At 34.4% G+C, this 15,402-nt stretch overlaps 1 protein-coding gene across 1 annotated transcript in view; it reads right to left on the bottom strand.

Moving 5' to 3' along the window:
- Window positions 1-15,121, bottom strand: part of LOC121255185 — a 28,559-nt gene extending 13,438 nt beyond the window's left edge. The window contains exons 1-2 of the mRNA XM_041155461.1: window positions 15,020-15,121; window positions 14,579-14,782 (exon numbers count right to left, since the gene is read on the bottom strand). Coding sequence (XP_041011395.1) covers window positions 14,579-14,782; window positions 15,020-15,121 — 306 coding nt within the window. The remainder of the gene's footprint in view (window positions 1-14,578; window positions 14,783-15,019) is intronic.
- Between the last annotated feature and the right edge of the window lie 281 nt (window positions 15,122-15,402).

The raw sequence follows: 15,402 nt of genomic DNA, 5'->3' as shown, positions 1-15,402 counted from the left end.
ATAAAAAAACTAAAAATTTGAAACAAAAATGTGTTTTGTGTTTCAGTGATTTTGGGAAAGGAAATATCAGAAGTTTTGAAAATATCTCATTATCCAAACAAGGCCTAAGTTATGGTTCAAACTCGTCTTGAGAGAGCGCCACGGACTTCTTGCCATCTAGGCTATCCCTGTTTGGTTCCAGTAGGTAGGGTGTTACTATGGTTTTGCCAAGGTAATGAAGCCACCTCCGTTGCACTCTTCTAACCTATTAACAAAGAGAAAAAAGTAAATTAAAAAATTATTAAAAAAATACTATGTATAAAAGCATGTTATGTAATATTACATTTTTGGGAGTTTAATATATTAATTAAGATATAAATTTTGCTTATCTCCAGCACTTTAAAAATTTTTGCATAACCAAGGCATCAAACGATTAAATTCAAGACTTCTACGTACCTCTCTGTGTAGAAATATATTACCTCTCTTTTTAATTTCACTCTTCGATCCGTGAAATTAGAAACCACTAATTCACCCATCTTTATTACTACAAAAGAAGAATATACCAGTTAAAATACAATTCAGTCGGTATAAAAGAATCCAAGACTTCTACCTAACTTTAATAATTAATATTGTTTTTAATTATTCGAGTGACGTATTATTGAAGGTAAAATTATTATTTTTGTTTAAAATAATTATAAAAAGGCCTCAAACCATAAATTATGGGTGGCAACATGTGACACACCCGTATACCCAACACGAACACGACACAAAATTAGCGGGTTTGACTTTGATATTTAGCAGTTCGGTTCAAAACGGGTTGAAAAAAATGTTTTGGACCCAAGAAAATGAGGTTTGATTGTAGGACTAGCTACACCGTTCAAACAATGTGTCACAGAAAATCTAGCCAAAACATATCGTATCATTCATTAATAATGTATCATTGTTAGAAGGATAAGATAAAATACACCTATTTAAAAGAGAACGTTTTGAAAATCTTCGTGACATATAAATAATCCATCAAGAATTTCTATAGGAGATGCAGCAATTTTTAGCTGGGTTATATATAAAACAAATTATGTTTTCAAGTTACTGCTAGCTCCCAGCTCGATCCAGACTTTAAATTCTTCCTTGTAAGAAAGTTTGAATTTTAGATACATATATTGTTTCTAAATAGAGAATTATTTTTTAACTGCCAGAGTGTTCTTTGCGAAAAATCCCTTTATTATAATAATAATGTTCAAATGTTCCAAGATTAAGGTTAGTTTGGAAATATAAGTGTTTTTAGCTATTCTCAGATTATATTCTCAGAAATTCTATATTTTCTTGTTAAGTATCACTCAAATATAAATAATTTTAATTATTATTACAACTTTCTCAAACTTAAAAAAAAAAATTCAAATTACAAAATAAAGATTATATTAAAAAATTACATTCGAATAAAATTTTAACTTTATAATATTTTTATTCAACTTTTTATCTCTCATTTCTTGAAACTTAATAAAATATCTTAACTCAAAATATTTCATTATTATTTGAATAGAGACTAACCCTTTCGAATAAATGTTAACTTTCTGTTCAAACATATGTTTACCCGTTTAAATGTATTTCTAATCTTGAGACGATATATTTTGTCACAAAAGATCTAATTCAAACCCCTTAAAAACTTCATCTATGTCACTACAAGAAATTGGGTCTTTCCCGGTGCCACCTTTTGCCGTAAATAACCCCATTTTTCACCGCAAATACATATTCGCAGTGATTTTTGCTGCGCCAGAGGTTCGTCGCAATTCTTGACTCATTTAAAATATTACCCAGCAAAACCGAAAAATCGATGCAAAAAAGATTTATTTGTAGCGAAAATACTCGCTGTAGAAATTGTTGAGTACGCCGCAAATATCATTTGAATCCAAGTGTCATATCGCTGCAAATATCTTGTTGCAGCGTTTCACGTCCTTGCTAATAAGCTGAAAGTCGCCGCAATATATTCCCACTCATTTGTAGCGTGTAAAGGCTTCGCCGCAACAAATATTTTTCGCGTCCCATTAAATCACCGTGATTATTCCTAGCGACAGTTAAATTCGCCGCAATAGACTCACACACATCCCCAAGTCTGCCGCGAATGGTTCAATGGGGCGAATAGTTTTTCACAGAGACACCTTTTTGCATCGAAATATTTTTGCCACCAAAATCCTAAATGGCATTTTTACTCTTTCACGACCAGATGTCATCGCCAAAAAAAAAAAAAATCGTGTTTTTAAATTTTATTCGCGGCGACCTGGAAATCACCGCGAATAGGTTTTTGACCCTACTACCGGACCAGCATATAAAATTCATCATTTTTTTAGGGTACCTAATTTCCTGTCGAAGAACTCATTTACAATATTACCAGAGAGTACTTTTAATCCAATACAAAGACCATAATAGCATATATATAAATTAAATTCAAGTTTCCATCCAATACATCAATACATTAGTATCTCAGCCAGCCTTTAAGGTTACTACTATACACTGGCATAGGGTGCATTAATTGAAGGCAATTAAACTACAAATGGGAGCAGCTAATCATGTCTCTTACAAGCTTTAAAGTACAGAAAACATCCACAATACAAATGTCCATCCAGTTAAAACAAATTAGAAAACAAGTGGTGGGTGGACGTTGATCCGTAACTTCACACATCGATCATTGATGAGGCAGACCTGGTGATTGAGCAGTAAACACTCCAGCTATCTGGAACTGTGTTATCACCCAAAGATACACTGCCTTCTACATGAGCTGCGCAAAAGAAATATCCAACATTTGCAAATCTCCAAAGTGACAATTTTTCTTGAGAATTTAGTTGCACACGAACAACACAGCAAATAGCCCCATTTTTTCTGCTATTAATGTTCGATATTTAAAACATTTTTTTACATTCTAAACCAAAACATCTAGGAAAATAAATCATGTACATGAACCATGATGAATTCTAGCTAGCTATCTAATAGTAATGTCCAACATTTGAGATGTAACTAATAACCCCATATTTATCTTAACTGATATTAGTAGAGTATATATTTTTAATCTAATGTAAAAAGGTATTGAAGATGATCTATATATAAGAAAAACCATATATTTGTAATCTATATATAGGCATTCCTAGTTTCATGATCTGTATGAAACTAGCTATGACAAACCCAAAATTTCGAAATAGTGGTACATTATATTTGCATACCATAATATCGAAAAACATCATAATCAACAACAATTTGCATCTAATTAATGAGGAGTTGGAAGTTCGGAACCACAGGAACCAAGTGTCGGGATAAAGAAAAACCTGATGACTGTATGCCAATTAATTGTTGGGTACACTTGTTTGGTTCACCCCTCACCACCAGCTATTGGTGCCGAACACCTATGAAGCACTCTTGCACAAACCATGAAATATCGTTTTCCTGCATCTTCACAACGTTTCCTGCCAAACAAGTTGCAGTATTTAGACCTTCAAGATCACTTGGAATATGAACCAAACAAGTTGCAGTATTTTGACCCACATTTTCATGATCACCTAGCTTTGATTTGGTTCTTTCACTTGAATTCATGATCATCATCATCAATAAAAACAAATACACTTCTACAAAAATAATATTGGAACAAAAGAGCAAGTGGGTTTGCATCAAAGGTTATTAAAAGAACCTTTGGTCAATAGGGCACATATAGGGTTTGGATCAAAGGTTATTAAAAGAACCTTTTCCACCTAAGACTTTTGTTAGAAAACAGTGTGACGTTTTGAGATTAAACAAAAAGGAAAACAAAAATCGCTCCAATGAGAAGTGGACAAGATATAAAGTGTACAAGTTTCATAAACTCTCTTGAAAGAAAGTTAATGGGGTATCTCACTTTTCTTTAAAGGGAGGGCGTGAAGCTCGTATACCCTAAAATTGTATCTGGTATTATTCTTTTTATAATTAAAGCATATTATCTACCATTCATGATAATTTGAAGTTTCCTACCATATCCCGATAATTTGAACATGATATGTATTATATATACTTTTTCTATAATGTTTGAAATAGAAGAAACTCCATACCAAAACAAAAAAATTAACATTATAGTGATTATCTCTACACATTGAGGAGTAGGGTCTAGCTTAAAATATAGCTAAGCTGATTGATTCCTAGCACCTGATCGGTAGAGTGAGACAGGGAACAGAAGAATAAAAAAACTAAAGAAGAAACAAAAGAAGGGAACAAAGACAAGCTGAAAAAATGGAAATGAGTAGGGTATACGCGAAGCCTTCACAAACTGATCTGAATTTTTTTTAAAGCTGGTCATGTTTAACAACTATTGTTTTGGTAATATGATACATATAATTTGCACAAGTGGTAGACACTTGGATCGACAAGCATCAGATAATGCATGTACTTTTTTTGCAATTGCTGCATCATGTACTTGGCCTAGCTTATTTGTTTTGCTCAAGTAGTACTGCATCATCACCGATCCCTAGCTATCCAATAGTTTCAATGAAGTTTCCATTACTTTTTAAGCAAAAATGGAAAGAATTCATCTACTTTTATGTTACATTTGATGCTTGAGAAGAGTAAAGTCTATATTTTGATCGTTATGCAGTTTAATGAGAGATGATCTGGGATGTGAAGTTTTAGCCTAAAGCTAGCTAGCTACGTTTTCTGCAAACAAATCTTCAAAGGTAGTACTTATTAAACTATATACATATATATATATATATATATATATATATAAATTCAGGCAACCAATCCATGAGACAGTACAATCATATAATATGGTACAAGAAGCTAGGGACTGACCCATCACAATGCTTTGGCAAGCAATGTAGATAAGATCGATGCAACTAAGTGGACAAATCTTATTACGTACGTATAAGCTATAGACATCATCGACTAATTGTTATTTATAAACAATAGAGGTATACATATTTAATAAAGAAATTAATATATATATAAATATAAAATATTGGTACTGCATGCAAACTGATCATGAAAATCAATAAATTAATTAACTTTGTCCACCATTTCTCGACTACCTTCTAAAGAAAACTGATCTGCATTACATAATATTTTGTTTAATTTGTTTGGTTGTTTATAATTTTATACTCCAAAAAAATACCATTACCGACAAAATTAGGTGTGGGCACATGAATAACAAAATTTATTAATATCAAGTGGAAGTTACACATATGACAAACTGATGATAATATCATGTTATTAATATATATATATTGGAACTGATATGGTGCACAGACGTAATTTCACATAGGCACTGCCTAGAATTTGTGAAATATAATGGGACACAAAGAAAACCCATGAATTAAAGAACAAGATGATTTAGGGATCGACATGAGAGAAGGTGGAAGTAGCAAGCATTTGCAGGTGATAATTCTGGAGAATGTAGTGATGCATCCAGATGGAAATGGCACTTATATGCAGAGAACCAGGTAGCTAGGGATGGGACCCAAAGAATAAAAGCATGCATTTTCTTCTTGAAGTGGGAGCCGGGAGGTAAAGGAAATATGGGGGAAAAACCGATATATTAAGTAAAAAAAAAACCATCTATTAACTGTAAATCCGTTTTAAGAATTGAGTCAACTTATATAACTAGCTAGCATCTAAGCTAAAAAACCATTTTGACCAAAGCTCAATGTTTATAATTATGTCATTGAAGTTTCAAACTGCGATAGAAGGGACACTACAATACTTGGAATATGAAAACAATGAGGTATTGATTTGTAAGGTTGCCACTCAAACTGCTGTATAATAATGCTCCAATAATTGGTATACTAAAACAATAATTATTATTTTGTTACGTTTTATATTAAACACAAAGTTGAATAATATGGACGTCAACAAAAACTTTAAATCATAAACATGTTAAATATAAGATTTCAAAATGAAAACAAATTGAAAGAATGTTTCAGCTTTTAATATTGCTGAGATAAGGTTTTGAAAGAAAATAAATTGTGATTTTCTTATAAACTATTTGGTAGTCTATATTGAGAAAGAATGTTATAATTAATGATATATATTTGATAGAGATCAATTGACATATAAAATGTTTTTATTTTTATTTTACATTCAAACTCGAAACTTCTTATAATATACTTATGCACGCTATTGAGTTGTTTTTTAATTTTTATTATATACAAATTTTTATATATCCTACACCCCTTCTTAACATAAATCGTAACTTTGTCACCGTGTACAACCTTGGCTAGAAGAACAAAAATGTAACTACACAAATGGCTTCCAACTTAAAAAGACACAACACAAAAAAATATAATGTTCGTTCAATGTAATGTTCGCTTGCTCATGTTGTAATTGAGTGTTTAATTAGGGTGATCAAGTTAGAAGGAAAAAAGTGTAAAGTATTGACATGAAATATGGCCAACAGAATACATGAACAACAAACATTTTCAGATTAGTTGTAACATCTCGTATTTTAGTGTATTTTTATTGAATGATTATTTTTATTAATTCAAAAATTTATTCTTTTATTTTAAAATTGTTGGATTTTTAGTGGATTATTTTTATGATTTTTAAAATATGCGAAAATTAAATTTGATATGTTTTCTTAATATTTATTATTGTGATGCATTTAAATTGTTCTTCTTTTTAAATTAATTGATTGTTGGATTTAATTATTTTATTTTCATTGTATCATTACGTTTAAATTATTTTAATTGATTTGCTGTTTTAAAATCATTTTCGTTGGATCATTTTTGTGACCCAAGATGTGAGGATTGGACCTCACTTCTTTTCCCCACTTTTCTTTTTCCTCTTTTCTTTTTCTTTCCTCTTTCTTTTTTCTTCTTTTTCTTTTTCCCCCAGCTCTCTCCCGCGCGCGACGTCCCTCTCCCTCTTCCCCGTGCATCCGCGTCTTCCTCACCCAACCCACCGCCGTCGCACCGCCGTGCACCTCATCGCCCCTCCCATCAGCTTCCCCACCGGTCGGCGACCACCTCCCTCCGTTTCCTGCTCCTCCATCGCCGCCGATAGCCCTCACGCCCAACACCAAGCCGCGACACCTCTTGTACTCGCGCCAGCCGTCGCGCCACCACCGGCCACCATCTCTTCACCACTTCATCCTCGACCTCCTAGAAACCCAATGGACGCAACCCCAGCTCCGATCCGTCACCGGTGAAGCCTATTTATCTCCATCTCCGATCTCGGCATTTTTGGCCTAAAACCACCATTTGCGCCGCCACCCACGGCAAACCACCACCACCATTGGCTTCTCCGACATCTCTAGGCCCTACCCTATCAATTTTGGATCTTGGTTTGCCTTCGTTCAAAAGTGAGTTTTTGAGACCCACGGCCACAGTGCATTTTGCACTATTCTGCAGCTGTGTTGCCACTTCTTGCAGCTTCATGATCCTTCAAAAATTACAATATAGCGCTGTAAGTATTTTTATAAAGAACTTTTGTGATTTAAATGTATTTTTGCACTAACTCATTTCAACTGTGAACTGGATGGTTATGCCGGACTGAGTCCGAGGAGTTCGGGGGTTGGATGGATTATGGACGGAGTTATTGTGTGATTGGTTTGCATTGTTGGTTGTTGTTGTGGTGTTGTTTCATGTATATGGCATATTTACACGCATGTTCATGTTTGTAAATGAAAACTGGATTTTCACATGATTGCATACATGTTTATGTGTTTATTTAAAAATTGGATTTTCACGTGAAATAATTTTGAGTGTGTTTGAAATGACTGGATTGACTGGTTTGAGAAAAAGGGAAAGAGACTGTAGGGATGGTGGTAAGCAGGGATGGTGGTAGAGTCCCGCCTGTGATTCCCGCCTACGGTGTACGCGGTAGGAATGCTGGTAAGCAGGAATGGTGGTTGTGTCCCGCCTGTGATTCCCGTCTACGGTGCATGCGGTAGGGATGGTGATAAGCAGGGACGGTGGTAGAGTCCCGCCTGCGATTCCCTCCTACAGTGTCCGATAAATGGTTTGTTTTGTGTGAATCATTTTCTGGAAAAATGACAGACTATCTTTTTGGGCCAAAATGAGATTTTGGCGTGTGTTGGAAATAATCATTTTTCTGGGAAAAACGGTATTTTATGGCTAAGTGGATTTTGTCGTATGAATGCATGTTGGTTGCATTAATATGTTTTTATCCCGAGAGTTGCTTGGTTTATTCTTACATGTGGTACCATTTTATGGTATCGCAGATTTTGATGCAGATGAGGATAATGAGCTTTAGCTTGGCTCCGTTGGTGGAGTGATCTGGGATTGCTCCTGTTTATCGAGCTTCGTTTTTATCAATTTATGTATTTACCTTTGTAATATATTTGGGATGACTGTATAACTCTTTAAAGGTAATTTGTTTTGAATATTTGTATTTAAACTTCTGGTACTTAGATGACTTATTTATATTATCCGCTGTGATTTTTATTATGCACTTTTGCATGTTGCACACACTTGAGCACATTTCGTTGGGATACGTGACCCGTGTTGTCATCATCCTGACGTCACGATTCTCATGTTTTTGTACGTGGGAGTTGGGGCATCACATTAGTTGATATATCAGGTGCATTTTTTCAAAGCACAAGTATGTAAGATCATTGTGCATCTAAAATGAAAAGCACGACTCTGATATGGTATGAATCTAAAATGAAGAAAACTAGCAACATTAAAAGACAAGTAGAGTGCATAAGCCAATATATCAGCAACTAAACCTAACAAGCAAGTCATTCCATCAATGAAAACAGGAACTGTTAAAATCAGATGTGTGAAACAGTTTAATGTTGCTAATTTCTTCTCTCTGGCTTTATGAAAATTAGACTACATACAAGCAAGCAAATTGATCAACAATTCCTCATCCCGCATCCATTTAGAATGATAATTTTAAACCATTGCATATAATTAATGAGATGCTAATGCTGTTGTATTAGGTATAAAAGCAAAATCATTGGGTATAATTTGTCCTGCCCGTAACTCAATACTAAGTTATATTTGGTTGACTTTGAGCCTGTCTTTTTAAAGGAAGAATAATTACAGAAAGGGAATTTAGTTTTCTCTTTAGAACATTAATGGATCACCCAAGCATTATGGAGTTTGTGGTTCAATCGGAAAGAGCCATGTGAATGGTTTAATATTCCTCACAAACACATGATGAAACACACTCTCGCTTACGGGATTGTCCAATGTGTGTGATTCTGAAAACCTAAGCAACAATATTATAGGTAAACATCCCTGTTTCTACTTCACATTAAGCTAGGCTTTCATTAAGAACCATGAAGACATAAAACATAGTTTCATACCTTGGGAAATCGACTCCAACTGAAGGGATGGACAATCGACTCCAACCCACTAACTTAGGCCTTGGGCTGACAATGATGAAGAACGAAGCCTTAGGGTGTCGAGAAAATGGAACCTTTTTCACTGGTGTGGCCTCGGCAAATGCGAGTGAAGACGTCGATTACTGGGTTTTCGGTGGGGTGGAGCAGAGTAATTTGCTTACGCGATAATCACTGGGCTAGAGCCACGCCGATGTTAGTGGTTTCATTCAGTGGAAGGGACATGGTGAAAATTTTGAGTGGGTTTTGCAATATGTGCAGCTAGAGAGAAATAGAGAAGAAGAAATTGGGGACGAAGTTGAAATCGGGATTTGGGGGGAAATCTGATGCTCTTGTATCGAAATTGTGGTTTTGGCGCCGTCTACATTAAAATGACAATTGCAGCAAAATTGGGCGTCGGCATAGGTTTTTAACCTTATACAGCGGTATAATTCGCCTTAACTATCATTAAAGTTGCTGCAAAAGTCGGGGTAATACTTGCGGCGCCAATTTAGCGCCGCAAATGTGTTAAAAATCGCTGCAAACGGAATCAGTAAAATCGCACGGGTTGTAACCCGCGTCGAGCAAGAAATCGCCGTTAATAACTAGTTATTGCGGCGATATTATTTACAGCAGACCCAATTTCGCCGCAATAGACCCAATTTCTTGTAGTGTGTTTTGAGTCGAAATTTTAAATTTTGTTCTAAATAAATACTTTTAAGAATGAAATTAAATTCACTCCTAATAAATTTCGTATCTAAAAGTTAAATTAATTGTAGTATAAGTAGTGAAAGGAGGTACATGTTAGTGAATTGAACTAGACAAATAATTGAGGAAAAGATAAGAGAAAAGAGAGCTAGCAGCCTCCAATTATGAGTAGTGCTAGGCTGCGGTACGTCTAGCATTGACTGCTAGTTGTGCCGCTAGCACAAATTTATTATTTTTTTTGTAATTTTGTTATTCACATTTTTTTATCATTTTTAGATATTTAAAAAAATATTAAGAAAATATAATACTTTATTAATAGTAATTTCCTTAATTATTAAGTAAATAATAATAACAAATGATTAAAAAAAAATATTCCATATATAATACTATGTTGGCCAGGTTCGTAGGAGGTAGGACCAACATGGTCTAAGATTGTGGCCTGGTTCAATGTAAATTTATTGCAATGACTTCCGCAAGCTAAACGTTAAATCGCATATTAAATTTGTTGGAGTGTGTCTGCGCGCAGTATCGCTCTATGCAATATCTCTAAAAAGAGACCTATTAAGTCTCGATATCAAATATCATAAAATTAGACTTAATTGAATGCATTTTTCTTAACATCAAATTGTTTTAAATGGATTGTCAACTCAACTATCCGACAAGTTCATGTATCGAGATGAAGGGTTAGTTTGGGAATATAAGTGTTTTTAGTTATTCTCAAATTATATTCTCAGAAATTCTACATTTCATTCTTAATTAACTTTCTCATACTCTCAAAAAAAAATATAAAAAATAATAAAAAATTTTTAAATTTCAAAATAAAAATTATATTGAAAAAAAAATTAACTTTATAATATTTTTATTCAACTTTTTATCTCTTTTTTCCAGAAACCTAATAAAATATTTTAACTTAAACTATTTTACTATTATTTATAAATATTTTAAGATATTCCAAATATTAAATCGAGCCATAAACGTCATGAATTCAACTAAACCAATTACGTCAATTCAGTTTTTAAAAATAATTTATCAAGAATTTTACGAGATGCAGTATTTTATAGCTGGGCTATATAAAACAAATTATGTTTTCAAGTTCCTGCTAACTCCCTACAGATCTGGTCAGTTCGTACTTTGAATTCTTTGAAAAAAAGTTTGATTATTAGTAAGAAATTGCATGCTTTTGATCTTCTTTGCGTTCTTTAAATTAGGAAGGTTAGATACATTGTTTTTTAGTAGAAATTATTTTCTAGAGCTAATGGAGTGATCTTCGCGAAAAGTTATTCCAATAAATAAAATATTATAGACATAAAAGGATTTTACAAATAGATCCAACTTACTGATATGAAAGTTACAGTGGAAGAAGTAGTGAAAGGAGGTACATGTTAGAGAATTGAACCAGATAAAGAATAAAGGAAAAGATAAGAAAAAAAAAGAGCTACATGCCTCTAATTACCTCTAATTACGAGATATAGATATATAATATGTTTTTTCTCAGGTTCTTGTCTAGTTTTTTTTTTTTTTTTTTTTTTTGATAGCTAAGGAATGCGCTTAATTTGGATGTAGTTCCACGTGTTAGTCTAAGGTCGCTGGCGGCTACCTCGAGAAAGAGAGATAATAAGAAATTGAATAGTGATAAATATATAACATTTTACATAATATTTTTTACAATACATAATAAAAATAAGAATATTTTTATAAAATGATGTTAGTTTTATAAGGTATTTTATAAAAATATCCCTCCTTTTAAATGTTGTTTTATAAAATATTGTATAAAGTGTTGTATATTTATCATTTTTCTAAGAAATTATATTTGAATGGTGCTACTCCTGCAAAAGTCCACCGAAACAACCACTGAATAGGTAAAAAAATCTTTTTTTTTTCAAATTCATTAAACATGTTTTAAAAAAAATAAAAAATATAAATTCATTGTAAAATACTTGCTTAACAATTACCTAAAAAAAAATGCAACACCTTCAGCAGGAGAAGCTAGCATTTTCCATTATATTTTTAATCAGTATTAGGTTCTGTATAACTTTTTTAAAAAACTAGTTTTTTAACATTAGATTTTACTTTTTTATTTAAAATGATTACGTGATATTTAAAATATTATTTTATAATATTTTTATTCAATTTTTTATTTTTCCTTTCTCAAAATTTAATAAAATATCTTAATTCAAAGTATTTCACTATTATTCATAAATATTTTAAGATATTCTAAGTATTCAATGAGCCATAAAGGTCATGGATTACACTAAACCAATTATGTAAATTCAGTTTTTAAAAATAATTTATCAAGAATTTTTACGAGATGCAGTATTTTTTAGCTGGGCTATTTAAAACAAATTATGTTTTCAATTTCCTGCTAACTCCCTCCAGATCTGGTCAGTTCGTACTTTGAATTCTTTCAAAGAAAGTTTGATTATTAGTAAGAAAAATGCATGTTTTTCTTCTTTAATTGCGTTCTTGAAAGGAAGGTTAGATACATTGTTTTTTAATAAAAAATTACTTTCTAGAGCTAATGGAGTGTGCTTCGCGAAATGTCCTTTTCATTTGTTCTAATAAATGTTTTAGTGTTTATACCACATTATTAGTAATAATACTTTTAGCGCGTTACCAAATATAGAAATAATTATTCTAATTTCAAGTCGGTAGATAGAACAGTAAGATTTTATTTATAAAATTCAAATCTAGTCTCAATTGAGATTCGACCCTCATGCAGAATCAAATTTCAAATTTGACCGCTGTTACGTATTCTATCCACTCTATTTAGAGAAGTGATAATTGCAATTATGAGTGCGCAAGCGCCACGCAGTTACTTTGATAAAAATTAATATTTTAATAGTAGACCTCACTCTTTTTCAAAGCTACTACACGGCGTTTGAACACTCCACGACTGTATGTGGCATTACTTCTCTATTTAATAGACAACATGTTGTAGTCTTACAAATAGCCACGTGGCAGTCTTACATACAACCATTTGGTATTCTTATAAATTAAAAAATAATTTTACTTTTATATAAAACTTAAAAGAAATAATCTTTAATATTAAGAAATTATATAATTAAAAATTGCATTCTTTTAATATTTAAATAAATACTAAGTTATTTTTAATATAATTCTTAAAAATTAATTTATTTTTAAGATTTCTTTTTCTAACAAATTCTTATATGGGAAAATAATTTATTTTTATTTTATAATTTTTAATAAAAATAAATAACTTTCCCGTAGAAGTCTGTAAGGCTGCCATGTGCCTTTTGTTGTGTAAGGTACTGAATGGGATGTGGAACGCCAAAATTTAAGTTTGAAGGACCTAGGTTTGACTCGTGTGTTGAAATAATGCTCGGCCTTCCTCTTCTTGGTCGCCATCCGTATCTCCGCTTCATGTCTTCTTTCTTCTAGCAAGTCTAACTACTCCAATTTCTCATTGTTGGACCTTCAATCGATGTGTTGAACCATGGTGGTTGGTACACCTATCTCTGTCGGAACTACTGCCTCGCTACCATAAGTGTGGGCGAATGGTTTTTCCCCGGCCAGTGCCTTAACAGTATTTCAGTATGCCCACAAGATCCCTGGGAGTTCTTACACCCGGTTCCCATTCTTGTCTGCTAGCTTGTTGTTTAGGATTCCTAGCAGAGTTTTGTTGGTTGCCACGACCTATTTGTTGGACTGTTGGTGACTCAGGGAAGAATACATGAACTTGATTCCAGTTCTGCGAACCAATTGCAATAATGGAGGGAGTCAAATTGTTGCCCATTGTCCGATATGATGCTTCACGGGACGCCAAATCGACAAACAATGGCTTTCCATAGGAATCTTGGGAAGGCGCCAGTGGTTATAATCGCCAGAGCTTCTGTTCTACCCACTTGGTGAAGTAGTCCACAGCGATGACTACAAACCTTATGCCCCCTTGCTTGCAGGTAAAAGCCCGACTAAATCCACTCCCCATTGTGCAAACAACCATGGAGACATGATTGATGTCAGCTCCTCTGGCAGCAATTTGGTACTAGTGCATGTATCTGGCACTTTGAACACTTCCTGACAAATTCCACCGCATCCTTGAAGGCATGGGGCAAGTCGTACCCTGCCCTCATTACCTTTCAAGCCAATACTTTGCCTCTAGAATGATTCCCATAAATTCTCCCATGTATCTCGACTAGTATGTATTGTGCTTCTTCCAGTGAGACACATCTCGGGAGGGACTCCGAGAAGTCTCGCCTGTATAAGACAGCGTCTACCAAGGTGAAGTGCACTGCCTTGATCTTGACTTTTCGAGCTTCCCATTTTTCATCCAGTACCACATTGGTGTCCAGGTACTTTATCACATCCAATGCCAACTCTGGAGCCCCCTAGTGCACCACCTCGACCTCGACCCCTATGGCGGGGACCTCTACCATCAGGGTAATCTTGGGTTCTGGCAAGGGTGAGTCTTCTCGTATTTAGGCTGTTCAGGCTAACTTATATGCGCTTTGGTTTTCTTCCGTCGACATCTGTTGGATGAGGAAGTAACGGAAAGATTCACGTTTCTCCCACACCAGTTGCAAATACTTTTATAGCTTCTCACCTTCCATGGCGAATCCGCACTTGTTTAACGATTACCTGGGACTTGACCTTAACCTCGATCTCTGTTGCACCCAACTTCTCGGCTACCAACAGTTCAGCAGGTAGTGCTTCATACTCAGCTTCGTTATTTGTGGTTTTGAAGGCAAGTTTAATCGCATAGTTGTGCTCCTTTCCCAAGTCTGTGGTGATGTGCACCCCTACTCCCCCTCTAGCCCGGAAGGACGAGCCATTTACAAAGACCTACAGGGATTTCTTATGGGTGCAACAGGGATCTCTTTTAAACTCAACTACAAAATAGGCCAATATTAGTCCTTTTAAGTCAGTACGTGGAAGATACTCTATGTTGAACTCGCTTAGTTCAATAACCTAGTTCATCAAGCGGCCTAAGGAGTCCGGCCATTGCAAAATCTTCTTAAGGGTTGTTTCAATTAGCACTTTCATTGGGTGGGTTTGGAAATACGACCTCAATCGCCATGCCTCGATCACTAGTGCAGAGGCCATCATATCCATCCACAGATGCCTTTCCTCAACTCCCCTGGAATGCTCAACTAGTGTAGTGCATCGGTTTCTGACATCCATTCGCCTCCCGTACCATGATTGGTGAGATGGTGTTTGGGGACACCGATAGATATACGGTTAGGTCCTCCCTCGGCTCTACATGGCTAAGGAGTAGGGGGTGAACCAAGTACTCCTTCAGCTTGCCAAATGCCTTATTACATTTGTCATTCCAAGTTAGCGTCTTTCTCAAAACTTTAAGGAATGGTAAGCACTTGTTTGTTGACCGAGAGAAAAATTGATTGAGGGTGGCCACTTGTCTTGTCAACTTTTGTATGATGTTTATTCTTCATGTTGGCAGCATG

Source organism: Juglans microcarpa x Juglans regia, chromosome 3D (genome assembly GCF_004785595.1).
Source record: "Juglans microcarpa x Juglans regia isolate MS1-56 chromosome 3D, Jm3101_v1.0, whole genome shotgun sequence".
Classification (NCBI taxonomy): Eukaryota; Viridiplantae; Streptophyta; class Magnoliopsida; order Fagales; family Juglandaceae; genus Juglans; species Juglans microcarpa x Juglans regia.
This window is presented reverse-complemented; position numbering and strand designations above follow the sequence as displayed.